The sequence below is a fragment of the Echiichthys vipera genome (genome assembly GCF_963691815.1).
Source record: "Echiichthys vipera genome assembly, chromosome: 12".
Taxonomy (NCBI): Eukaryota; Metazoa; Chordata; class Actinopteri; order Perciformes; family Trachinidae; genus Echiichthys; species Echiichthys vipera.
In genome coordinates, this window is record NC_139837.1 from 20,804,635 (window position 1) to 20,832,610 (window position 27,976).

The 27,976-nt window shown below is 41.0% G+C and overlaps 1 protein-coding gene across 4 annotated transcripts; it reads left to right on the top strand.

Annotated features, from left to right (window-relative positions):
• The first annotated feature begins 79 nt into the window (after window positions 1–79).
• Window positions 80–27,947, top strand: zfyve26 (zinc finger, FYVE domain containing 26). 4 transcript variants are annotated; one of them, XM_083924430.1, is made up of 43 exons: window positions 80–173; window positions 1,053–1,340; window positions 1,889–1,964; window positions 2,223–2,309; window positions 2,482–2,634; window positions 2,881–3,214; window positions 4,684–4,808; window positions 4,978–5,142; window positions 5,239–5,327; window positions 5,423–5,574; window positions 5,654–5,866; window positions 6,463–7,074; window positions 7,291–7,452; window positions 7,827–7,972; window positions 8,228–8,471; window positions 8,923–9,186; window positions 9,383–9,502; window positions 9,704–9,883; window positions 10,202–10,435; window positions 10,808–10,913; window positions 11,208–12,055; window positions 12,264–12,463; window positions 12,812–12,916; window positions 13,307–13,429; window positions 13,674–13,850; window positions 14,452–14,701; window positions 14,974–15,072; window positions 15,221–15,402; window positions 15,514–15,650; window positions 15,951–15,979; window positions 16,199–16,329; window positions 16,487–16,707; window positions 17,725–17,872; window positions 18,400–18,609; window positions 19,537–19,752; window positions 20,099–20,296; window positions 21,172–21,252; window positions 21,353–21,480; window positions 21,691–21,865; window positions 21,954–22,013; window positions 22,351–22,533; window positions 22,653–22,703; window positions 25,465–27,947. In XM_083924430.1, the coding sequence occupies exons 2-43, from the start codon at window positions 1,150–1,152 to the stop codon at window positions 25,675–25,677; spliced, it is 7,818 nt and encodes a 2,605-aa protein (XP_083780556.1). In that variant the 5' UTR covers window positions 80–173; window positions 1,053–1,149; the 3' UTR covers window positions 25,678–27,947. The 4 variants fall into 4 exon arrangements, with proteins under 4 accessions (XP_083780556.1, XP_083780558.1, XP_083780557.1 ...); XM_083924432.1 differs by having other exon boundaries at window positions 9,704–9,874; XM_083924431.1 differs by having other exon boundaries at window positions 2,485–2,634.
• Window positions 27,948–27,976: the final 29 nt, after the last annotated feature.

A 27,976-nucleotide genomic window follows, 5' to 3' on the forward strand; every position in this document is an offset into this window, starting at 1 on the left:
GAACGCCCACCTCGTGCCAACCTTTGACCAACCAGCGGCGGAGAATCAGCTGATGTCGTCACATGACCCTCGTTAACATGCAGCTAGCCTGTTAGCACAACAGGTCAGGAGAAAGCAGTAGCTTAGAGTGGAAATAGACCCCAGTTTGAGGGGGAAACAGCACAAAGAAATGAGTAAGTAAGTTTAATTAATCATTCGCTAACTTGAAAATTATTTATGTGTGTGTCTGTTAGCTGTAACGGAAGTTAGCTAACTTAATGTTTCAGCTGCAGACAGTCAGCAAGAACGGGAGCTAACGCTAAGTAGTGATGTTTGGTAACGTTAGCTGTCACATCTGAAACACTGACATTTGAACAGCTCATGTAAACGGCGTGCTTAATCCCGCAGACTGAACACAGCAGCTCATTGACGATTTGATTTCTTTCTCAACTTGTATGGTGTGTTTGCACTAATATTTAAAATAAATAAATAAATATGGGACACCTAACATCTACAGTGCAGATGTTGCCTCTGAGTGATTGAAGAACAATATACATGGATTAACAAGCAAGTTAAACTCATTATTTGTGTCTACTCATGTAAGAAACATAGCTAACTTATGATAAGATAAGATGGAAAGGAAAGTGTCGGATTTCAAATAACGGTGTGACTTTATAAATGATGCTGACGTAAATGTTTTTTAACTAGTTGAACACCTTGATTTTACTTACTGCTTTATTTTTTACTATTGATACATTTGTTTTGTTGCTTTTATTTATGTTTTTATTAATGTTTTGTAAGGTGTCCTGAAAGGAACCAACAAATAAAATGTATTATTAAACCATATAAATTGTGTCAATTAAAACAAATAAAATAAAATCTAAAATAACATTCATTATACACTCTTTATTGATTACGTATACTACGGAATACATTTAAAACAAATACCATTTTTACACTTCAATAAAGAGATATACGAATTGTAAACAAAATTGACTCCACAATCACATCATACATGCATTTCTTTATTTTGTCCGACTATAAACTCAGACAGCTTTTTCTCTCTGTTTCAGCTGAAGGAAGCTCAAGCGTCCTCCCTGGCTGTATGGAAGTAAAGGGGCTTGTCCAGTTGTGACAGCTGAGCAGAGGAGTGTCACGGTGAACGTGGCCATGCATCCCTTCGGCTGTGAGGCAGAGACCTCCCTTCAGGACCTGTTTGAGTACTTCAAGAGGTGCATGCAGCATGGAGAGTGGGAGCTGGCCAACGCCTGTGTGCCACAGCTGGTTAACTCGACGGGAACACTGTCAGAAAACCTACGAGACATAATCAAAGCTATTGTCTGCCACCCATACAATTTAAAGTGAGTCACACAGCTGCATGTTCACAACATATCAGGGTTTAAATTGTGTGTAAAAATGGGAACTATTATATAAATCAATTGATTTTAACAGTTATATTTTTTCAACGTCAGGAATATGCCTGAATTTGAATATACTCCTTGAAACATAATCTGGTGTCAAATACTTTGGTATTTGAAATGAAACAATCCCGTCATCATATTTGTTTGTCATCTCCTGGCGTCTCACCCCAGGCTTACTCTAACCAAATATTCTATAAGTATGATCAAGATATAAAAAGATAATATTAAATGCTGGTAAAACAAATAAAATGAAGATATACGAGGATGCTGTGGGTATTAAGGAATCCTGTAAACTTTATTTCTCACAATTTCATTTATAATAGCATTTAGATCTGATGATAAAGGCTCAGAAGGTCTGGACATTTTTTGGTTTAGGTACCCTGAAAGTGCTTAAATTTGTATGAACTGAGTGTTGTTTTCAGTTCTGCAAGCATTCTCATCCTAAAACAGAAACCCTTATATCTGTGTGCTGTGGATTCATTTTGCAGATGGGAGTCTGTGGGCAGTCCACACAAACTGGCTTGGTTTTGGCTTCAGGTTTTGGAGAAATGGACAGAAGAGCAGGTAACACAGTGAATAATGAAGCTTTGCTCTCTCTGGTGTACTGTGTAGCTTACTCTGAAACAACACGCCTAGTCACGTCATCCTTGAGATGTATGTTGGTATTTGAGTCCATCTCTGTTTGTGTTTATTTATAAAATATGTTTTGGACAATCTAAAAACATGCATGCAAAGTGGACAATATTGTGTTGTGAAGAGGCATCTGAGACACAATCAGCAGTGGGACATGATGACTCTACTCTTGTTTACCGTCCACTTCAGGTTTCTCCCAACATCAGAAGAGAGCTGGAGTTCCTTCTGCTCCTGGAAGAGTTGGGCTCAGAGGGCTTACCACAGACTGTGCTCAAGGTTATTATCATTTTACAACCGTCTACGGTTGATTGTGAAGTCGTAAAAGCTAGTTAAGAAAGTGTGTTTTGAGACACAAGTTGATGTTCACACTGGCTGAGTGTACAAAGATTAACTCAATTGCTTCTGTTTTACATGTTGTGACATTAGACTGAGATAAATAATCTTTTAGCAGGAGTTGCACCAGGCCTTCTTGGACACACAGTCTGAGCAAAAGCCTCCGGAGGGTTCAAGGACAACAGATGCTGCTGTTGAGTCTTGCCTGCGAACCTTATTGGAGAAAAAGAAGCCCAGACTCGCCCAGTCTTTAGCACACTTCTTACAGGTGGAGTCCAACATGTTATTACTATAAAGCAACACAAAATGATCAAAGACGATATAAAGTATGATACAAAAATGTAAAAAAAGAAATGTAGATTTGTTTATGTACATGTACGTGCACATAAGTTTATAAAACTGATGGCTACAAATCTCATTACTTTCATGGTTCAATAGTTCAAATCAAACATACGAGTGCATGAATAGATTTTTGTCATTTTAAAAACCCAGCATGCTCCATTTCTTTCTCCAGTCCTGCACAGAGGACCAAACTCTGCAGCATGCGTTCATCCAACATCTGATGAAGGAACTCGGGAGAGCAAAGAGAAGGCCAGAGAAGGCGGAGGAGTGGGTAGAGGAGATATACGCTGTGTTGTCTGTGATGCCGTGGAGCTCTCGTAGAAGCGGCGGGCAGCTCGAGGCGCTGTGTGAGGCGCTGTGGGCCGCCAGAGACGGGCCCCTGAGAGAGGAGAGGATCCTGAGCTCGTTGCTCCGCCCTCAGTGCGACGCTCTCGTCTCTGTTTACTCTTCCACCGCTTTGAGACTTCAGAGGGATCGTCTGCTGAGGAGCGCGCCTGATACACAAGGTAGTCTGAGTGTTTAACTCTGATCATGACAAGCCCATTTTAGAAAGTTTGCTTACGGATAAACTGGTAAGGCTGCCACTTAAACCTCTATCTCCTTTGACTCTCGGATTCATCAGTAAAATTTTAGCATAACTTGATGTTACTAATTCATGTTAATTAGTTTGACTGGACTGTAGAACAGCTGTGAGTTCCTATAAACCAGTTCCTCCTCTGAGCTGTTTTATCGGTCAGGTTGTCTTTCTTTGTTGTTTTTGTAGTGATACCATTATATTTATATAACCTGAGGCTTGGCCTTCTGTGCTTTCAGCTTTAAACAGCAAACATTGGTATTATCCCTTTTCCTCTTTCAATGTCACTTCTGCTTCTGTGGCTGCAAACGCTCAGCAGATTTGATTAAGTGTCACAGAAACTTTACATATGACTGCATTTTCTTGCTCTTCTGCAGTTCTGTAATTTCACTAAATATCTGTTAGCTAATAATGTAGCATAATACCAATAGTAGTGACTGATGGGCAGTTTATGGTTTAGCCTATATTCATATTATTCTTATTCCAACTCTGTATTTTACTGACACAAACCGAACCTATATTAATGAACAACATCAAAATAATAATTATTAATAATTATTAGCTTCTTTTTTACTGAAATACTTTTGCAATATTTTATGAATTCATTCACAGTTTCAGATGAAATGATCTGAACATTTTATTTCACCATTATAGTGACCAAAATTATCATGGTTATCAGTATTATTTTGGGATTGTTAAAAAGTGCTGAAACACTAATGTTTTCTTCTGAAACCACAAATTACATTAGCTGCTCTTTGTTTGCAAAAATGTCCCATCCTCGCTGTGCCTACTTCAAGAAACATGAAAAACAAACACGTTTTACACTCTTTTAGAAGAAAAAACTTTTTGGAGCGCTGTCACTTCCTTCCTCCATGTTTTAGTTGAACCAACCGATGTTGCTGTGTAGTTGATACTGGAGAGTCTTCACAGTTAAGTGTGGAAATGAAAAAAAAAAAACGGTTTTAATGATAATTAAAATTTTTAATTTTATTTATTGGTCAATTTATTGTTAAACTGGTAACCATTTCACCGTTACCTAGTTTGTTATTCATTGCAATACTAACATTGTTTTTTAACATGACAGTCTAGGCCTTTTTCTGATAGTTGTTACATTACATTTATTCAGCTTATGCGTTTTTCACTGAAACTTGCAAGAACCATTCAAGTCCTCAACTTCATCAAATATGCTGGACATCCTCAAGTGCTACACTTAGGAACAGTAAGGGATGGAGATTTTCTTTTTTAATTTGATTTTAAGTGCCAAAGTGCGATTTGAACAGATAAGTTTTTAGTTTGCGATGGAACATGTGTAAGGTTTCTGCTCTCCTGATGTCAATGGGGAATTTGTTCCACTATAGTGGAGCCAAAATAGCAAACTTATCGATTGTGTCCCTCTCTTAGTGGACCTTCCTGAAGCAGAGAAGCTGACCCTCAGTTTATGTTGCCACAAGGATCGTCCGTCCATTTGGAAGACCATTTATTTTGAGTGCCTTAGTAGTGGAAAGCACTTCCTAGAGCAGGTCTTGGTAAGTAAACCATTGGAAAAATGGTGATACTATTTCTGTGTACACCGTCTTCTTTTCAGTATAATAACGACTGTATTTTTTCATAATTGTCATAATTCATAATTGTACGTGCTTAGCATCCACATGTGATGAAATTCAATAATGTAATAAGTTTGGTTCCTTCCTGTAGGTGACATCACTTGACCTGATTAAGCACGAGGAGTTTTCTCAGCTGAGAGACTTGCTGAAGTTGGAGTTCCAGCCTTTGTCTCGTCTGCTGCTGCTGCTGGGATGGACTCAGTTTCGCAGTCTGAGCTCGGCTCAGACGCTGCTCAGCGTTCTTCACAAAGAGCAGGTCAGAGCTTAAACCAGACATCTATATATCCCTCCACCTCTACAGCGATTTCACTTTAGGGGTCATTTGCTGATACAATCTTTACTTTCTGTTTAGGCTCCAGCCAATGACTCTGTTCTGCAGGAGTTTTCCAACCTTTTGTCCTCTCAGCTGGGAATACTTGAATGGTGTAAAAACCAAAACCCGTAAGTATTTGCCTTTTTGTTTTTTGAAGATAGATTGACATTTAACTCCGTCTTAATCATTATTTATTTATTCATTTTATATTATGTTTCTTCAGAGGGATTTCAATGGAGGAACTGCTGGCACAGCTTCACACTCTGGACAATCACTCTGCACTCTATATTCTGCACTCCCTGACTCCTCTGGCTCAGTTTGAGGAACACACGATACTGGATCTGCTGCAGCAACTGCCAAATTCACCAGGAACAGGTCAGCATCTTCATCTTCCTCTCTTGTTGTTTGTGTATTAGAGTCTGAAAAGAATAAAGTATTTTTTCTTTCCCTGCAGAAGACACAGTGGCCGTCTGTAATCTGAGATTTGGTGTGCAGAGGAACATATTTTTGTTCCAGGGATTCTGTGCCATGAAGTATGCTATCTATGCTCTCTGTGTCAACGCACATAAATATTCAAATTGCACCGAGTGTGAGTCCATGCAGCACCAGCAGCACCAGCTGTCTGAAGCCGAAATGGACCAAAACCAAACTTCAACCTCCTCAGAAGGTAGGAACGCTGTCTTTCTTTTCTGCTTTGAAGTTTAAGTTTGATGACAGATGATAAAAAATGTTTTCTGTCTGCTCTTTTTAGCTGATCATTATCTCTATTGCAAAAAAATAGACACATGTTTAATCATACAGTATTTGTATTTAGTTTTGGTAGTGTTTAAATGATACTACATTCCTTGAAGAAGCAGAATATGTTGAAAAATATTTTAGATAATTGCTCGTCTGGGTATGAAGGAAATATCAATTGTATCTTTAAAAAACATATCATTACACAGTGAAGCAAAGTGTTTCCTGAGTTTTATTTTTGTAATTTTGTGACTCAAATCTCAGAGAATATGTGCGTTTTTACTTGGAATATTATTCCCCCCCACCTTTAACCTACATTGGCCCTAATATGCTACTGTAGAGACCTTTTTTTCATTCTTTATTTTCAACAGGTCACACTTAATTGTTACATGTCAAGAGAAAAAAATCTAAATTCATGGCAGCACCAACACACAATTCCAAATAGATCTTTCCTTAAAAGACTAATAATCACTTTTCAACTTTTACATCACGCCTTGATTGTGGCCTTGTTCGTCTTGTGTTTTCCAGGATGCCATTTTCGGTTCCAGCACTACCTGTCAGAGTGTCAGCTCTATCTGGAGGCGGTGCCCGCCATGTTCCGTCTGGAGCTCCTGGAGAATATCTTCTCCCTTCTCTTCTTGTCCACTGCGGACTTTGCCCAGCCGATCCAAAAAGACTCAAACTCAAACCAGAACACAGTTAATGCCACTCAATCACAATGTTTATCAGACACAAGAAACACAAATTTAGAATTGGGAACCAAAGCAAAGGCCAATGAGAACGAGAACAGCAAGAAAGAGAACCAGAAGGTGCGTTCAAGTTCACCAACAGCAGCCCACCAAAGTCACCGGGAGCTGGGACACTTCATCCAGGGCTGCAGGGGGTTTCTGGCTGACGTGATGGCGATGGCAGGTTTTCTGAAGCTGCTGAAAGAAGAGTTGCAGGGTATGTGTGTGGTGGGCCAGCAGGAAGGACAGGAGGCGGGACGAGCGCTGCCTCAAGAGGCCGAGTTGGCCGAGAACCTTGGCTGCTCAGTGACGGCGGAGACATTCGGGCCTCGCCTGCAGAGGTTGTCCAAACGCACTGCAGAGGCTCAGTGGAGGCTGCAGATCATCACCAGCAATCAGGGCAGTGGAAGTGGTGAGATGGACAAGATATTTCTTTAGCTTTTAGTTTTTTTTTTATGCAACTTTCTGTATTCAAGACATAACAAAGTAAAATCAGCTACATCTAACTACGTCTTTATATCCTGCCGCTGTACATGTGCCTGTGTGTTTGTGTTTGTGTTAACATTAGGGGTGCATTGAGTTCAGATATAATTGTGTCATTATGTCTTGATGGTAAATTCACATGCAGGTTCAAAAAGTCCTCTCCAGATGTCAGCCATCAGTCCTGTCACTTCTCTGGGGCGCAGCAAGAGCTCGAGCCTGAGGAGAAGGAAGAGACCAGGGAGACATGCTGCAGAGAGACAAACCTCAGTGGAGAAACACAACGGAGAAGTTAGCACGAGCACATCAGGTACACCAACAACAGCCTGTCTTTTCTATTCTATTCTATACTATTCTATTTCGAGTGGGTCTGTTCAAATAACATTAAATCACTTTTTCTTTTAAATTTCCACAAGTGAAATTTTGTCTTGCAGAATAAACCAGAGATCATAAATCATTTTATTATAAAGTGAAAATTGCATTTGTAACAGACTATGAGGAATGTGTTTCTGTACGTTTGTGTTTGTTTTCATCTTCCTTAAAAATTAATTAATTTAGGTCGGAACTTGCCCCGAATGACTTTTGTCCTTCATGTTTTTCAGGAAGTCAAAGTATTTATTTTTTTTTTTTTGAAGACTTATATTATTTTTGTGGAGGTATGACGGTTTATTTGTCCATTGTCAGATGGTGGAGGAGGGACAGGTTGTGTGGAACTGGAGAATTGTCCATGCGGAGGACCACACAGCTGGCTGGTCCCCGCCATGTTATCCCCTCCAGAGTCTCTGCTCATGTCCTGCATCCGCCAAGGGAACTTCATGGAGGCACATCAGGTCTGTGTGGGAAGCTGGACATAAAAAACTCTTTTCTGTTTTTGCAAAACCTATTTGTTTTTACCATCTTAACAATTAATGTTCCTTGTTTTAATATAGTACAACTACTACTGTAGCTTCTACTAATATAATATTACTACCACTAATAACACTAATCTTAAACCTACTACTTGTATAATTAATACTACAACTGCTTCTAATTATGATTATGATAAACTTTTATTTAGAATTCTGTATTCCTTGGCTCCCCTGCAGGTGTCTCTGGTGTTTGACCTGCAGACGTCTGCCTGTTCTGGTGAGCTGGTGTTCATGGAGCACTACAAAGAAGTCCTGGTGGAGTTGGGACGGGTGGAGCAGAAGATGGAGAGCCAATCTATGTCTTCATCCTCCTCCTCCTCAGAGGGTTTGGGGACAGCTGCTGTGTCAGCCGCAGGGAGGAGTCGGCTGGGCAGCAGTGGGCGATCAACCCTGCAGGCCATCGGAAGTGCAGCAGCTGCAGGTGTGGCATCTTGTCCAGTTAATCCATAAAAAAAATCCATATTAAACCGTCTATTTGAGCCATTTTCAAAGATAGCCTTGGCCTCCTTGTTGCACACAGATTTCAACCCTGATATACTTGCTTAGAGGTCTAGTTTAATAAGGTCTTCTTCTTTGGAATTTTGCCGGTAAAAATCCAAAATAATGTTTCATCATATTGTAATTCAAACGTTCTGAGATAAAAAATGGACTTCTGCACCTCCTCTTGGCTCTGTTTTCAGGGTTTAGCCCGTGATGGGAGATTTTGGTCAATCACAGGTTATTTCATATACATGGATCAGGAGAGAGAGTTTGCTTCCAATTCTTTTTATATATATATATATATATATATATATATATACATACATACATACATACATACATACATACATACATACATGTACAGCAGATCTGAGTTGTCTGTTTCCCTGCAGGTGTGGCTTTCTACTCCATCTCAGACATAGCAGACCGTCTCCTTAGCACCCCTGCTCACCCGATGCCTTCACTGGAGGACGGCTACTGGCTGAGTAGCTGCACTTCAGACCCCTCTGGCCTCCTTTACATACTGCTGGAAGAGCTGAGCCCAGCAGCCATGGCTGCCTTTGACCTGGCCTGCTGCCAATGTCAGCTCTGGAAGACGTCCCGACAGCTGCTGGACACCGCAGAGCGCAGATTCAACAACAGCCTGGAGGCTCAAGGTATGCAGCCTGAATTTTTGAGCTTTTCTTGGAAGAAAGTTTAGCAGTGTTGATGATGTGTTGTAGATGGTGCAGGTTACTAAACATATTTATTCTAACATGAAGATTGAAATGAGATCATCTACAATTGCATGTGTTTATTAGCAACTTTGCACAAGCATTAATTTTGTTCTTCATCCTCATTCCGTCTCCCCAGGAGTAAGAGTTGACTCCAAGGTTCCCCATCCTGAGGGGATCTGTGGATTTCCTATGGTATTACAGCAGATCAACAAGATCCTGAATCATTCTGCCACTTATAAGAGCTGTGTGAAAACAGGTGAGTTAAAATTAAGAAATCTGTTTCATAAGGGGAATAAGAAAATGCATGGAATACATTGATATTAACATGCCATTTGGCTGCTCCAAAAAATGGAATTAGCCAATCACTCAATGACCTGCAGACAAATTAAAGTTCCTGAACAGAGATTTAATATGACAAGTGAGCGTTTCTTTGTGACGGATCCACTCTTGCTCACAGAAGCTGTTGGGGAAGACCAAGTGTTCGCCAGCCCGTTTGGCTGCTGCATCCAGGAAGTGCTCCTGGGTTGCTACCCAGCACTAAGTGAAGAGTGCATCACTACTCGGCTCAGTCTAGCTCAACGTTTGGAGGGCACTCTGCACATCTTGAGCACTGCTACAGATGGAAAAGGTCGGCAGGGTAACCGTGAATTTTGAGATGCAATAAAGTTAACATTTCACTTGTTTCTGTAGTCACACGTTGAACAATAATGTGAATATAATCCTTTCAAGTATTTTCACTTGCATTGGAACTCTGTTGCATGTTTTTAGCATGCAGGAATTTGGGAGGATTGTTTGGCATGTCTTGTGTAATGTGTGATACACTCTTTATAACTTCCAAATACTAGAATAGACTTTTTTGTGGGATTGAAGAGCTGTTCCACTGATAGTTTTTTTAGCGTTCTATAAAAAATGTCTGAATCTTTTGGATGTTTGATTGTACCTCTCGTTTCAACAGAGGGCAGTGTGGGCAGCGCTCTTCTGGCACAATTGGTTGAACAGGCCCGTCTGAAGCAGTCGGAGCTGGACGCTCATCCTGTGCGTTCCAACATGAAGCAGCTGCTTCGTTCTCTGGATCAGCTTTGCCCCTTCGAGCCAGACGGAGATCTTGCCAGACCAGATTATGTTCGCAGTTTCCTCGACTACATCAACACACTAGCATCTGTGTTAGTGCGCAGCCTTGGTTCAGAGGGTAAAATGACTTGTCATTAGGGAGAGATAACATGCTTTCCATGTCCCTTTGGGAAAGGCTTTCTGATCTAAAAACAGAAGCTTTTAGATAATTCTGCCTCATGCATTTGGCAACGGAAACTTCCAGCAAAAGCTCTTTAAAAGTTAAAGGAGTTTAAGTGCTGTTTTATTAAAACATGTGGCTGCTTTCAGACCTCAACATCTCAGTCATAAAACTCACTTTACTACATTATCAGCAGGCACTTGGTAATACGTTCACTGTCCAAACTAAAGCCATTCTACCTATATAGTGACTATACCAGCGGCAATCAGTGACTCTTTTTGTTATATCTGTTTTGTTTTGTTCTGATTTGCCTCTCGTTGTTTCTCTTAGATCAGAGCAGTGAAGTGAAGCTTGGGAACCCACTTCTGGTTTTGCTTCAAGCCCCATTTCAACTTCTGTCCCACCTGCTGTTTGACAAACAGGTGTCTCCTGAGAGGTGCGCACAGTGGTTAAGCCCCATCAGTGTGAAAAAATATGCATAAGCCTGTAGTTTGCATGCTATGTTAGTCTTCAGGTTGTTACACAAGGTAAACTGCAGCTAAACTGCGTTATGTTTGAGGGCAGTAAAATGGGGAAGTTTCAGTTTTCAGCTTTAATATCACCCTTGGATCAACGATAAACTATCAATTAATCATAGTGTGAAAGAGGTATAACAAAGAGGAAATGAGAAGATAAAACTCAAAGGTGCGAAGGCAACAGCTTCCTTAACTATGTCCTGTTTTCTCCCCAGAGTGCTGTCGTTGCTGCAGCAGGAAGGCCTGCGACTGAGCGTCCAGCAGGTGATTGTCCAACGATGCTGTGAGAATCTGCCTGTGTGGATCTCCTGTCAAGGTGCTGACACAGACTCCAGTCAGGTCAAGAAAGATGACGCCGTGTTCGGTGTGGCCAATTTGTCCGTCCTGCTCCAACAGCACGCTCAGGAGCACATGCCAACTCTAGGGATAACAGAGTCCCAGTTGGATGCAAGCTCTGATTCTGAAGCCTCAGTGGACGACCACACACCTACACCCACCAACCTCTCCAGCTCACCACCATCTCATTCATCCTCCTCTTCCTCTCCCTCTTCCTCAAGCTCTTTTCTCCTGACACCATCAACCCTGTCTTTCCTAAAGTCTCGCTCCCCTTTACTGGCCACACTGGCGTGTCTGAGTGCCTGTAAAGGAGAAACTGCTCGGACACAATCCTCGGGATGGTCTGGTTATTTCCGTAGCAGCCGTAAAGAGGTTGTTCTAGATGGAGAGCAGATTTCTCGTGAAGCAGATAACCTCCTGAAGGAGTTCCCGATTCTCCGGGCTTACCTTCACACTATGGCTGAACCGTTGCTGGGCACCCTGTCATGTGAGGGCGAGGAAGGCTCTGCCGGACTAGGGGCGGTTGTGTGTGGGAAACCCCTTGTCAGTCTGCTGCTGTCTGGGCCTCAAGACGAAGTTGCCCAGACTGTGGCTGCCGAGGCCTTCCAGAAGGCTCTTTCCTCCAGAGACGTGGGCCGAGCCCTCAGTCTGCTGGAGCTGTATGGGCAAGGCTGCAGCCAGGAGGGGGCGCTGAGAGACCGCTTGCTTGCCTGTTTTGCCTTAGAAGGTGAGAAATTATTTTAAACAAAACGTAGCACATGGAATTGGTGAATTTTGGTGGGCCTTTTAGTATGAGACCCAGCCTAATAAATACTGAGATGACATTATTTTATTGTTTTTTAATGGGTTCCTGAATACACCATATGTAGGAAGCTGCAGTCACTCTACAGTTGTTGTAAATATAACTAAAATGTTTTTTTCTTTTTAATGTTCAGATGGAGTTGATGGTATAGGTCAACTGTTCCGCGTGCAGGATGCTAACCTGCGAGCACGGGTTGCCCTCCAGGCTCTGGAGCGCTGGCCCCTGTCCGCCTGCCTGGAGCTGCTTGAGTTCTGCCTCAATGACCCGAGCACAGAGACCTCCCTGAAAACAGACTTGGAGCTCAAGAAGAAAGAATTGGATATCTATGACTGGGTAATTTATCAAACGGAATTGAGACCAAGTTACTGATCTTTAATCTCCAGAGAAATATATATATATATCATACTATAGCCATGATAAATTGGTTGTGCAAGCCTTCAAACCTTGTAGATGGAGCTGTTCAGGAGTAACTGAGAAACCTACACCTGTCATTGTAATCAGACTTACAGTGAGCCTGTGTTGACTGTCAGCACCTGACATTTGGCTGCTTAAGTGTTGACTTCAGTTCTTGTTTTGCACCTGGCTGAACTTTTTCACATCTGTACATTTCATGTCTCAACTATACTGCATTCTTCAGTGACATAACTTGACTTTGACAAGTTTTTTTCTCTCTTGTCACAGATGTTGAATTTACAGCATCCGTTGCCGTGGGCTACCTGGCAGGAGCTGAGGACGGTGTCTAAGACAAACTCTGAGTCCATGTTATCTAAGATGGTGGAGGCAAAAGTAGGTGAAACATACCTGCTGCTGTTTGTTAAACAGTCACACGTTGTATATAGGGTGTCAGATTTTCAACTAAACACACACACACACACACACACACACACACACACACACACACACACACACACACACACACATACACAGACACACACACACACACACACACACACACACACACACACACACACACACACACACACAAACTGTTTTGTCCATAACTCAAGAATTCCTACGTTAATTATGACAACATCTCACACAAATGTCTAAAATGATGAAGTGATGACATGACATTTTATGTACAAATTTAACAACTTAACTGGTTGGCCGAGGCATGCAACCACAAGGTGTTAATTTTAATTTATACATATAATATGACTCGTGTTTTTTTTGCAGGAGTTTGCTCTTTGTGCACAGTGGGTTGAGCTCTATCCTGTATCTGACCAGCTCAGATTGCAGCTGCAGACTGAACATTTGCTTCATCTACTGGAGAAGGAGCTGAAAGATGAGGCTTTCCAGGTCAAGACCACTTAACATCTGGTTAACGTTAGATTGAAATCCACTGTAGGCTGCTAAAACTTTACTGAACTGGCAGATGACGTGCCTTGTAAATTTGTAGTACTTCGTGCACTTATGCTTATTTGTAAGCTTTTTAAGCTTTAAGAACATGTTTACCCTCTTCAACTGAATCATTGCTGTGAAAGTTTATGTCTCTTTTTGTTCATTTCCTTTATCCCTTCATCGTTTCCTTTTTTTATTTTAGTTACTGGAGGGTCTCTCAGACACTGTGGTCGGCCTTGACGTTTGTGAGCGCGCTCTGGACCGCTGCCCTGGATTGGCTGCCTGTCACTTCCTGGCTGACTACCTCACTCTGCATTTCCATAGGCAGGTGTCCCCAGCGCGCCGACGTCACATCCACGCCCTCCATCTGGGCTCCAAGGTTGTGAATGTCTCATTTTTAAACTTATTAAGCAGAAGCACTCTCTATGTGCTTTAGCTTACATGTAGAAATACATCTATATCAAATGGTAAACTATAGATGGATAATGTTTCTCAAATGATTACCATTAAACAATTTAAACCTAATTTTAACTGATTTACATTCATTGGTACATTTTTGCAGAAGTTCACTCAAAGGTCAAGATATTTGATTCATACTGATATTGAAACACAAACAGTCATTTCCCTTAACGGCTAAAAGTTCTGATAATTTCTTGGAACTCATGACCAATCTTGCATGCATTCAGAAACTTTTTTGCATCTTTTCAATTCTAAAAATGATTCACAAGAAAGGACGATTTAGTCATTCGCCTTCTGGGAAATTTGTGGGAGTATTCTCTTCTGTTACAGAGTAACATGATATGGCCAATTTAAAAGTCCTGTAGCGTAAGATGAGTCATGTACTAATATACTTTTTTAGGTAGTGATTTAGGTAACTTTGCTATGAATGGATCTGATCAAACATGTTTTTTTATACCATCAAAGCACTGTTTTCCAACAGCTGCTTGTGTTAATGTCACTGGTTTTGTTTTATTCTTCAGATGTTGCTGACTCTGCCCCCAGCAGCCAGGCAGGGGTATTTCACTCTGCTGTCGGAGCCCCTGCTGATGCTCGAGCAGCTGTTGATGAACTTAAAGGTGGACTGGGCAGATGTGGCGGTGCGAACCCTGTGGAGCCTTCTGGTCGGTCAGGAGGCCGGCTTCGGTGCAGAGGACATCGATAAGCTTCTGGCAGACTACGCCTGCAAGGCCCTCGACTTCCCCTGCGCCCCCAGAGAGATGTCTCGATCTGGTCAGTGCTGAGTGCACATTAAATGGTGGCAATCACAGACACATGCAGAGAAGCTTTTGCAAACAGTGAGAAGTTTTAAAAAACCAATTGTACCAAAGGTACCAAATGTGAATGGAGAGTGGAGAGCTTCTGGAATTATTTTTTTAAATAAATTGTTTTTGGCTAAGAATTAATAGGGGCTTAAAACACATAATATTGTTGTGTTGTAAAATGTTCAAGCTTGTGTATTACCATAGAAACATGTGCCTAAGTATCTGACTGCTTGTTTTCAGACTCTGTGATCAGCCTCCAGGATGCACTGATGCAGTGCCCTGCTCAAGACACCAGCTCCGTATCTTCCAGTCGAATTGAATCTCCAACACCTTCTACAAGTGAGAGACATTTGCACTTGTAAAACAGGAATATTATGAAACACATATTCATCCTCCCTGCACATAGTCAGCCACACAACAGCACTGCTGGAGTTGCGAGATTGCTGCTGAGTTTTCTGATTGCTTCCATTCATGTGTTTAATTACAGACAGCACTCCAACACACAGTACCTCCTCAAACGAGAGGGAGAGGGATCGAAGCTCCGCAGGGAGAAAGCGCCGCTCGCCTGTCAACTTCCAGCCACCAGACCAACCTCCAGCCCGCAAAGACTGGGTCCCTGACACCAAGCAGCACATGTGCATGGTCTGCCAGCGTGAGAGGTTCACTATGGTGAGTGGGAAAAAAACATGCTAAATATATTTCCCAAATTAAGAGAAATGATATCTTACCTTACCTTTACGACAGAAAATAATAGTTATTTGTCTCTTTGTTATTTTTCAGTTCAACAGACGACATCATTGTCGGAGATGTGGCCGTCTGGTTTGTCACGCATGTTCAGAGCATAAGATGCCTGTTGAGGGCTGCCCAGGAGAAGAAGTCAGAGTCTGTGACCAGTGTTACGCCTACTTTCACCCAGAGTAAGACCCTGTAGAATTCATTTATTCTTCACAGACCATGGGGTTTCCTGTAGTCAGGGAAAGTCTTGAATATTGTGGCATCATCTAGAAAGGACACATTTTACAAGTTGTTGATCCTTCAGAGCATCTGAGAGGGAGTTTTGAGTTACTATTAAAGGATGCTTAGAGTTCAGTTCTAACTGTCTAATCTGAAAAACAATAGAAAAGAACCTGTAGGAAAGTATGTGGATTCATATAAAATCAGACGTGTTACTCTGTTTTGAAATGTATTTGTTTGTTTTTTCTTTTTTCCATGTTCAGTTCTGACGATGAGCTGGAACCAGCTGAAGGTAAATAACACCAGATATTTTATATATATAAAATGTTATATATAAATAACATTTTTATTTATAAGTAATAGCAGGATGTAGATTTGACCGTGTATTAAAATGCTGATACATGTATATCAATATCCAAAATGCAGCCATTCTCAAATTAGTAATGTACAGAAGCTATAACTATGAGCTTTCACCCAGTCTCTCTCTCTGTGCTTCTCTGTCTTTGTGCAGTGGCTGGAAGCCCTGTGGTCAGAGAGGAAACTGGGATGCTGCATCTGCCTGAAGTGGTCCAACGAAAGATCCAACTCAGCACAAAGCCTGCAGAGAACCAGGTGGTGCGAAGCGAGTTCTACTATGAACAGGTTTGTAAATAAAATGTATGATTGACTGCAAGATAGCAAGCCTAAAGTTTCTGGCATTTTAGAAAGTTGAAAGTCCACTATAATGTAATTCAGTTGTTTTATGGTAGACATAACCAAGTGGATTAAGTAAAACTAATTATGGTCTTTTCCTTCCCAGGCTCCCAGTGCTTACCTCTGCGTGGCGATCTTGTCTCTGCACCGTGACCAGACATCCTGTGGTCATCAGCTCATCAGCCACTGCCACTCACTGTCTCGCAAGCTGAACAATCGAGAGGTGGACGCCTGCCTCCTCACTGACATCATGCGGCAGCTGCTCTTCAGCGCAAAGCTGATGTTTGTTAAGGTTGGCCGCAGCCAGGATCTCGCATTATGTGACAGGTAAGATGTAACCCTAGGTCATTGTTATGCAAGTGTAGATGATGGGAAGGTGAGCGTCAGAAAGAATAAAGGAGATTATCTTAAGATAGATATGAGTACAAAGTGATCTGTAGCCTTGGAGTTAATTGCTTGACTATTTCTTGGCATACTTAAAGGCCCTGCCTTGTTTTCAGTGACTCTGTTTTCCTCAAGTTAGACCTTAAGTCAGTTTGAAATCAGAATCGGCTGTCAATCAAGTGCACTCTGTAAACGCCCTGACATTCTCAGACTGTGACAACATAATTGAAGGTTTTAAATCTGTATGAGCCTACAGGCCTTTTTCCATAGAAGAAATTTTGACATGAATGATGACTGAAATCAAAGTCACTGCTTCAGTTTTACTTCACTCAACACTTGAATAGAACTGCTTCTTTGTTGTTAGTATTACAGCTATGCTTTTTCTTCTTCTGCTATCACAAATCAATGTGTCTGCTGTAAAAGAAAGGCCTGTTATTATTATTATTATTATTATTATTATTATTATTATTATTATTATTATTATTATTATTATTATTATTATATGTAACAGGCACACCCCGCTGACATTTTATCATCTTACAAAGTTAACTGTGTCCTTGCATATCCAGCAGACATGGAGCAGCATAATAATCACTTATGAGTAGTTTTTTGGTCATGTGATGAGTATAAATCTGGATATACTCACTAACTCTTTAGGTTCTAGATGTTCAACTACTTCACAAATTATTCAAGTCAGTTTTATTTATATAGCCCAATATTGCAATTGGGTTGGTTGCTCTTAACTCACCAGATGAGTCGGGTTGAGCTCATAACTGATGAGTAGTCAACCACAGTAAAGGTTTGCTGAAGTGACCTCCAACTCACTCATTGCATGTGCCTACAAGTCACTACTTGCATTGTAACCTTAAGCACTGTGTGTCTCTGACTGTCCTTGTCTTACATAAATACACATATTTTGATGTTTAAATAGTTTTGCTTAGTATTCTCTTGTTTCCATAGTTACATCAGCAAAGTAGACGTGCTTAAAATCCTCGTGATGGCCAATTACAAATATATTCCTTCTCTGGATGACATCCTGGATACGTCTGCTGTCACACGTCTCCGTAACCAGCTGTTGGAAGCAGAGCACTACCAGCTTGCAGTGGAGGTTTGTTTGTGGTTTTTCCTTTTGCATTTATTTCAGGGTGTGCGAAGATAAATAATCTCAAACATAGATAAGTGATGCATTGTGCCAGATTTTGCTTTTGACAGGTACACCCATCCCACCCTGTTACTAACTTCATCTGTAATACAGTACCTTGCCAAGAACTTTGATTAGCGTGTGAAAATAACACTGTGGTTTGTACATTTTGTGCACCACGCCTCTGTTTTGTACACCTTATGTTGCTGTTTCAGTGGTATTTGATGTCTCCTCGAGGCTGTTCAAAGAGAAAAAAATTTAAAAGCAGGGGTTCATCAGAAGTTTCAACATAAATGGTGCTTTAGGAGTTTTTGTGCTGCCATTTGATGTGGAAAACCTCATTGTCTGAGACCCTTACCTATAACATTCAAGTGGTTAGCGGCTTATTAACTCATCCAAAATATGTGATGATTAAACTAGATAAATGAAGACTCCCAGAAAATTATATTCCATGGCTCTTCCTATTGTCACTGGTTGTTTGGTTGCTATGCTAGGTGTCTACCAAGAGTGGCTTGGACCCTGGCGCTGTGTGGCAGGCATGGGGGATGGCATCGCTCAAGGCAGGTAACATTTTTGGTGCGAGGGAGAAGTTTTCCCGCTTCCTGAAGGCTCCAGTGGATCGCAACCAGCTCAGCCTGGGTTCCTTACTGCTCCAGGAGGTTGTCCAACATCTGGAGACCACTGTGCAACCCACTCTGGCCACGGTAGGAAGACACATCATGGTGGCACTCTCATATTTTATCCAACCAGCATCTCTGCTGCAGTGGTCGGCATGTTACTGTCTAAAGCCACCGTTATAGCCCACGCAGAAGCAGAAAATATGTTCTTGGCTTTATCATGCCTGAGTTAGACATTTCTTGCATCTATTTGGCATCACCCACCCACACCATAATTCTGAAATACTAACATACTTTTATGAGTAAAGTTACATTTTCCATGGAAAACTTGCCAAATACTTCCCTCTTCAACATGACTTACTGAGTGTGCTGTATGAGTGGTGCAAGAGTGGAGTGTTAGTTGGGGATTTTAACAATGACTCCAGTACTTTCACAACAGTTTTGATGTGTAAATATATATATATAAATATATATATTTTTTTTTTTCATTTTTCTTTTTTCTGCAGTATATTTTGTAAGGCAAGCCAAGTTTATTTATATAGCACTTTTCAACAACACATTAATTCATAGTCCTTTATATAACATTGACATTGACATTTGTAATAAAACATTAGCGGTCACTCTGCCGTGCACACTGTATTCATACAGAATGTCCACGACCTCTTCGACCTCCAGCTGTGATACATGACACCTCAACACTCTCTCACGTATTGCTTGTTGACAGGGGGTGTTGGCTCCTTCACACTGAGAGGACGTCAGGAGGTTCTGGCACGCTTGGCTTCTATTGGCCAGGATTACATAGCAGTTATAAATTAGAGAGCCTTGTTAAGTACATTATATGTACTTCTGCGTTCTTCAGGAACTACTGGCAGTGTTTCAGTGACACCTGTTCCATAACAAAGTACAACTATAATAAGCTCTATTATGTTATATAATGAATCACATGTGCACAACGTGTTACTTGCTTATGTGTACTTACAAATTCTTGACCTTTTGTGTTCCTGTCTGTGTCAGTCTCTTGGTGAGGACATCCTGGCGTCCCTGCGGGAGCTGGAGGAGGCCCTGGGCGAGGCAGGTCCTGTGGATCGACCAGAAAGTCAGACACAGAGCAGCAACCTGCACCAAGAGTGTCTTTACTACTTAAGCACATATGGCACTCACCTGGCACTGATCAGCTTCTACATGCGTCATGACTGCATGACGGAGGCTCTGACATACCTGCTCAACAAGGTGAGGCAAAGTTTTCTCAATGTACAATGAAACATACAATGTGTTTAATGCCACCAGGTTTGTCTGAAAGTAGAAATCTCAATCGTCTTGTGGTGTAGTTAGTTGTATGACCTAACTTCAGATATGATTTGACGCCCCCTTGCCAGGTAACGTAAACTCTGTCCAGTGTACATGTTGTCCCGTCACCCTGATTGGAAAAAAATGAAATAAAAATGCACTTTAGTACCCCGTTTGTACCAAATAAACAAGCTGTAGGTTCATCAGACCTTTAACTGGCCGCACCTTCTTCTTCGAGATGAAAATTTGACATATTTTTGACACGTTTTTCTCCTTTATCGTGGCTCAGGAGTGCCCCGATGAGGTTTTTCTAGAGGGTGTGTTGCAGCCCAGTCTGGAAAGGGGGCGTCTTGGCATGCTGCAGGGCATCATGGAAAAATCTGACCCCGGCCTGGAAACCTGCAGCCGCTACCTCCTTGCCTCCTGCCAGTTCCTGCAGCGGCGGGGATACTACAACACTCTCTACCAGCTCCAGCAGTTCATGATGGTTGGAGTCTTTAATGCTTTTTTTTTTTTATCTGTCTCTTGAGTTGATAAAATCCTTTTACATTTTGATTATCATTTTAATTTGAAAAGAGAGTGGTGAGTTTCCTGGTTTGATTGAAAACCCCAAATGTATAGGTACATGGTTTGTGCCCTAGCCAATTGATTGGAACCCCTAAAAAAAGACTGACTACAGACTGGCCTTTGTATTATAATATGAGTGTCCTAAAAGTGGCTGTTGGCCTCGTGTGTTAAGTCGAGTACTATACAATTACTGTTTACAGTTTAAACCAGTGTTTTTTTCTCTAACAAATCCTTCATACAAAACAATTTTTAAGGCCTAAAGAAGCAAAACTCTTGAGGTTTGATAAACAATTTTCTATCATAATAATCATGTTGCAAACCATTAGATTCATCTTGTGACCCTTTCAGGTGTCATGACCCTTTCAAAATATGATTTCCGGGTCCAAGCTCTTCGGAGCCTCGTATTTCTACAACGCTGCAGTGCCTTGTTCCCTGTTGTTTGAACAGATCTGAATTTTTTTTTTAAATACGTAATCGTGATTTTACCTCTTTCTTGTGGTCGGAAAAGGTGTCGAACTGATGAAAGAGGTGATCGTAAATGTTCACAAGTTCGGCCGTCGTTGTCTGTTTGCTCCAACGGAGTGTTTAGACCCGGAAATCCTGTTTTGAAAGGGTGTTCCGTCAAACAGCCGGATAGTCAATCCAATAAGTCCAAAAAAGAACAAGATGCAAATGATTTGCATTTGTTTTAAGGTCATAATTTTGCAATAGAGAGTGATGTGGTTGTATAATAATAATAATAATAATAATAATAAAACCTTTTTGTAATCTGTAAAATGCTGTTTACCTGGACAGGATCATGTGCGTGCTGCCATGACCTGCATCCGATTCTTCACTCATGGAGCCAGTTCATACCTGCAGCTGGGAGAACAGCAGGTATATGTCTTGTCTACAGTATTTGTCCACAGTAGTGTTATTTTAAAAAAATGTCCCTGTTCATGTGAGAAAGTTGACCCTTGACCTTGACCTTGTACAGCGCTGGTTGGTCAGAGCCAAAGAGCACCTGAGGACATACCTGCAGGAGCAGCAAGGTCGGGGAGTTGGGAGGAGAAAGTCCCAGGTCAACTCATTCAGAAAAATGATGTCATCCAGTGACGTGTCCAGGTTATTCAATATACCGTATCTTTATTTCAATTAGCATGATGGAAATAAAAACACACTTTTAGAATAATTTAATCTTAGGGCCTTTATTTTCACATTATATTATATCATATTATTGTTATAACAACACTTGTTCTGGTTTGCTACCTGCCAAATATACATTTTGGTCTCATTTTTTAAATTCTTGACCTCTCCTGCCCTTTTTATCATTAGGCATATGAACACAATTGAGCTTCAGCTTGAGGTTACACGTTTTCTCCACCGCTGTGAGACCACCGCCTCCTCCAAGGCACCACAGGCCAGTTCACCTTCCCCCAAGTCCCCTGGATCCAGCTCACCGCCAACACTGTTTGGTGGAAGCCCCATGAAAGTTGAGGTTGCCTGCAAGGTAAGCTTCCTGTTGTGATTATCCCAGTACTTAACTCCCTGTACTTAACTATTTAGCAGTAATACGTCTTTAATTTGCAATATTGCAGGTGATGCTTGGAGGAAAAAACATAGAAGAGGGTTTTGGCATTGCATATAGAGTCATACAGGTATGCTGTGTATGAGGTGATTGATGCCAAATATTTCTTCTTCTTTCAAATTTAAGAGTGCATACCTCTGCCAACTCATTCCATTTGTCTCATATGTCATTTACACATCTATCTTCTTTCTCTTGTGACACATTTTCCCACAAATGATTGTGTAAATCCAATCAAAACAACAGACGAATAAAGATCCAAGACATATCCCTCTGTAATTTTATAATGTTGGTTTGATAAAAAATACAGCAACAAATAAAATCGGACACATGGAGACACTGAAGTAAACCTAAATGTATGTTCATTGTTCAGTGGTTTTCTCTGGTTTCTCCCTCTCCTCCTGCCTCAGGACTTCCAGCTGGAGGCCCGGGAAGTCTACGAGCGTGCCAGCCAAAGGCTTGTGCGACAGAGGCATTATGGGGCCGTACGGCTGCTGCTCAAATGTGTCAGTGAATCAGGCACCGCCACCAAAAATGACTGTGACGCCCTCATCCTCAGCTGCATCTCCATTGCAGATAAGGGACCGGCTGATGTAAGTGACAGAAACCTTTTGAAGATAGTTAAACACTGTGATAATATATCATGACCGTGACTTGGCGCCGTGTTGCCTGTTTGGTCATGAAGACTTGTGCTGTTCTTTATCTTATTTAGGCCAAGGAGCTGGAAAGTCTCATTTTGGAGGCCAAGAGCACAGAAAGCAAGGTGATTATATAGCGTTTTCTTCTTCACTATCATTGTTTTTCTTGCCAGAGGCTGTTTAAAATATATATATATATATATATATATATATGTATATGTATATATATATATATATATATATTTGTGTATATATATAAAAATATCGAAATCATTACCACAATCACTTTTGTTGAGAAAGTTATCCTCCCTCCCAATGATATCACTGTGTTTTCCTGTTTTTCTTATCTGGTTACGGTTTCATCTCATTATTAGGCAAGGCAAGGCAAGGCAACTTTATTTGTATAGCACTTTTCATACACAAGGCAGACTCAAAGTGCTTTACAGCACAACATGTCATGAAATAAAATGCATTACAGAAAGACGGAGAGAATAAAAAAATAGACAATAATAAAAACAGTGCGGACGTTAAAAGTGCAAAGATTTAGCAGAAAGCTAAGGTGAACATAAAAGTCTAGTTTTCAGTCTAGTTTTAAAAGTGGTCAGAGTGGGTGAAAGTCTTACATCTTCAGGAAGTTTATTCCAGCTGTTTGTTGCATAATGACTGAAAGATGCTTTCCCTTGATTTGAGTTTACTCTGCGAACCACAAGACGATCTATGGGGCGATAGTCATTTGGTGATAGGGCTACATAGATTTAGGTGTCATCAGTATAGCAATGGTGGTCAATGTTATTATTTTGCATGATTTGTCCTAGTGGGAGCATATAGATGTTAAATAAAGTCGGCCCCAAGATTGAACCTTGGGGGACTCTGCACGTTACGTTGGTTTGTTCTGATACAAAGTCGCCAATGGAAACAAAATAGTTCCTACCTTGTAGATATGATTTGAACCAGTTTAACACTGTGCCTGAGAGCCCCACCCAGTTTTCCAACCTGTCCAAAAGTATTGAGTGGTCGACAGTGTCAAATGCAGCACTGAGGTCCAATAGCATTAATACTGAAGTTTTGCTGTGAGTCTGTGTTAAGACAGATGTCATTTATAACTTTAATAAGGGCCGTCTCTGTGCTATGAAAAGGTCTAAATCCTGACTGGAGGTTGTTGTGGCAGCCAGTAGAAGCCAAGAAGTGATTTATTTGTTGAAGTACAACTTTCTCAATTATTTTACTTATGAATGCAAACTCATTGCATTTCTGTGTGGAATGAGGTTCGGCTGGTATTTGTGTTGGGGGGTTGGTCAGTCTGTCGACAGTTGCAAATAGGGTTTTGGCCTTATTAGTGTTGCTGTTTATGATATTGGAGAAAAATGTTTCTCTCGCACTTTTTAAGACTACATTGTTGGCCTGGAGCCTCTCTTTATTGATGTCATGGTGAATATGAAGTTTTGTATTTCGCCAGATTCGTTCAGCCTTCCTGCACTCTCTTCTCTGGGCTGTTACAACAGCAGCTTTTCTCCAGGGTGCCTTTTGCTTACCAGAAATCGTTTTAGCTGTAACAGGTGCAGTGACATCTATGATAGTCACAATTTTGGAATTAAAGTTGTTTACAAGATCATCAGCATGGCATGGGTTTAGAGGTGGTAGCGAGGAGATGGCATTTTTAAAGAGTACATTAGCATGTTCATTGATGTAGCGCTTTTTGACATTCTTTGATTCTGTTTGTGTTTCCGAAATTAAATAAATATAAAAGAAAACACAGAAGTGATCAGACAATGAAAGATCAGACACAAGAACATCAGAAACATTGAGACCTTTTGTGATAATCAGGTCCAGGGTGTGTCCTTTACGAGTAGCCTCTTTCACATGTTGAGACATTTCAAATTTATCAAAAATAGTAAAAAGTTCCTTTGCACCCTTGTCATTCAAATCGTCAATATGAAAATTAAAGTCACCAGTTATAACTAGGCAGTCAAAGTCAGTTGAGATGCTAGACAATAATTCGGTAAAATCATCGAAAAATGTTTAACAGGAGAATTTTGGGAGAGCATTTCAACACAGCACACAGGTATTCGAATGATGTAAAATCACCAAGGGACGTCTGTTTCCCCTGAAATATGTTTTTAAATATGGCACCAACCCCTCCCCCCCTTTTCCCAGATCTGCATACATCAATAAAGTTATAGTTGGGGGGGTGCTGTCTCGATCAGAATGCTTGCACTGTTATTTTGCTCCAGCCATGTTTCAGTTAAAAACATAAAATCAAGTTTGGAAGTGGTAATAAAATCATTAACTATAAATGATTTGTTATTCAGAGACCTAACATTGAGCAGGCCCATCCTGATGGTGTTATTGACAGGCTTCGATGTTGACTTTGATTTGGAGAGAATGGGAATGAGATTGTTTAGGTTAGCAGGGTGTCTACGTTGTTCACTCTCTTGGTAGTCACAACAGGAATGTAGAAGGTGCCAAGCTTTGACGTAGGCAGCCTTGGGCCCAGCTGATAATGTGGTCTACTGCTGAACCCTTTTCTGTATCAGTAATATTCAGGACTGCTGTCAGGCAGGGGCGGGGGTGGCCATGAGGGGGAGGAGGAGTGAGCAGCGTCAGAGCTGGAACAAACTACTAAAGGTGGACGTTGAGGGCGTAGAGGGGGTTGACGTGAGAGGGGCGAAGTAGGGCTAAGGGTTTGTGAAGCACGCCTTCTTGGAGGGGGGGGGGGGGGGGGGGTGAGAAGGAGTTGCCACTGAGATGACGCTCAGCACCCCTGGACTAGAATTACCAGCCCAGGGACGTCAACCCTTCTGCAATCAGTGTTCATAGACATTCATAAAGTTGTTTAAAAGAAAAAAAAACATGTGTTGACTCATTACATTGTCCCTCTGTCCGCAGATCAAAGCCTACCTGCTGTGCAGTAAGCTGCGACCAGCATACCTGCTGGCGGTGAAGCTGAAGCCGCACCGCGCCGGCCCGTTGGTCCAGGACGTCCTTCAGGCCGCAGAGGGAACACAAGACTCAGTGATGCAGAATATCTGTAGCCAGTGGCTGTCTGAACACCACAACAAGTCATCTCAGCAGCGCCAGGGCCGACCCAATGCAAGGTAAAGGCGCAGTCCGCATAACAAGGGATTAAACATACAGCACGTGAAAAACAGATGAAGCTCAAAGGAGAAGATCCAGGGTTTCTAACGCCACACAGTTCCAGATAAGATTAGTAAGCTTTCAGGTGGATATGACTGAACTGTCTTGGGGTTGAGCGATGTCTACCTCAGTGAAACATCACGATGAACGATGACATTGTAGAAGGAGAGAAAGGGATTATGAGCTACTCTTAAAAAGGTACCACTGTGAATGATGTGTTTGAATTCCAAATTTGATATTAATTTATATTCAGGCTCGCATCTTGCTTCCTCTGTGGTCATCTGTGTCTCCTCTCTGCGTCAAAACCTTGCAGGAGCTAGATGCACTTTCACAGATAAAATCTGTCAAAAAAAGTCAGTCATCTTATCAGTGGTGACATTCATTTCAGACTATCGCTCTCACTGTGTGTAAAGGCCGGCCGGCAGGGCAGGACTATACTTTACTTTACTATACTATACAGTGATATGTGAGTCAACCCACAGGCAGGTCAAAAAGTGACAAAGCAGTTGTCAGAGTAGCTTAAGTTATTAATAACTTAAAGAAACTCTGCATGCAACAGTCCGCCTCTCTCTTTTAAATCACGTTGTTGGGGTCATGACTGTCATCCATCGGCCCAACCCTTGACTGCACACTGTATGCACCGTAAACACTGTTTTTTCAGCCTGGTGTTAAGTTTCTATTTCAGTGGAAACCTTTAGAAACCCAGATGATCACTTTCTCTTTACGTGCGCAGCCTTCCTGTCTGTAAAACTGACAGATCACCACTGTGCTTTATTTCCATTTTGGAAATATTTTGCTGTTGTCTCATCTGTATATATACTATATGAGAGGGAATATGTTACAACTAATAGAAACTTTAGTATTTGACTAAGATTGATCTCCTACCTCAGCCAAAAGGGAAAATATCTTTAACTGACTGAAAGGCCTGTGACAAATGTGTTGCTTGTCTTTTTTTTTTTATAAATGTCCTTATTGTTTCTCATCCTTAAATGCAATGGCCTGTCCTACGCCAACAACCGTACGTGTCCAATCCTTGAAAAACTGAAAAATGTTGAATGTTTTTGTAACCCAGATGAAGTTATTTGTTTTACCTGTATATTGTACGGCACATTTTACGGCCAGCTTTCAGAGTATATTCCCTTTTGGTACAGGGAAATTAATAATTAAACACATTTCCGGGCATTTAAGATGTTCTTAAGAGACATTTAAAAGAAAAATTTTAGGTTTTGGATGCAGAAAGGAACCCGCTCATTTATCATCTTATAGATCAAGTTGGAGTATCAACTCTTGTGTCTGGATGGCTCGTTTTTATGTCTCATCTTACGTCTCCTGTGTGGCGCTAATTTTTAAAATCATGCTTTTCACTTTGTTCTCATGGGAGACTTGACTCATATCTGTCTAAACTATACAAAGTGATTAACGTACACAGATAATCAGTCAAATAATGTTTTTAAAAAAAAGGGATTGAACTTTTGCCATGCATTTTTTTTATGTTTAATTTTGTTTTTGGCTATTTTTTTCACAAAGTTACACCCTGGCCGAAACTAGATAATGAGACTAGGTAATGTCACCACAAACATGTTTTTAGTTCATTTATTTCACAATCACCTATGTTGCTAAAGCTGCCTTTTCCCAGGATACTAGAGTGTGTACTTCAGAAATCAGTAACTCTGATTACATGTTCAGAGGAGACACTGTGTTGTCCCTTTTGTCTTGCTTCCCTCTGCTGCACTAGTCTGAGGACTGAGGCTGACGGATCTTCCTGTGATAGCAAAGTGTTGATCGGCAAGAGATAAAAAAGAAGCCAGTGTAGATGTTCTTGCACTCTTAGTCCTCCTTAACTTTGACTGTTGTCTCAACACTGCCGCACTTTATACTTTCATGAGTTTAAGAAAAATAAACGTTTGGTAACAATTGTAAAATATGTCATACAGTAACTGCTTTGATGACGCAGGGACTAGTGAATTTGAAATGTAATTGATTCTCCATCCACTTAAATAAATAAAATGATGTAATGTACAAAAATATGGAATATTGAGCTCAAGTTTCTTGAAGTTTAATTCAAAGTTTGACATTTTGGGAAATAAACTTATTCACTTTCTTTCCATTTGTTTGTTCATTGATGCCACTGTTGTTCCTCCATGTACTTGTAATGTATGTTTGTAGGCTAAATAGCTAAGGCTAACAGTCTGCTTTGTATTTAGCATACAGACATAAAAGCGGTTTCAATATTCTAACACTCAGCAAGAAAATAAATAAGTTA

What these genes read in the sequence shown, in the direction of transcription:
- zfyve26 (XM_083924430.1), top strand. Translation starts at nt 1,150, where the DNA reads ATGCATCCCTTCGGCTGTGAGGCAGAGACCTCCCTTCAGGACCTGTTT. An exon ending in AGCGTGAGAGGTTCACTATG is followed by an intron (nt 15,403 to 15,513) that starts GTGAGTGGGAAA and finishes GTTATTTTTCAG; the next exon opens with TTCAACAGACGACATCATTG. An exon ending in TGCAACCCACTCTGGCCACG is followed by an intron (nt 18,610 to 19,536) that starts GTAGGAAGACAC and finishes TGTCTGTGTCAG; the next exon opens with TCTCTTGGTGAGGACATCCT.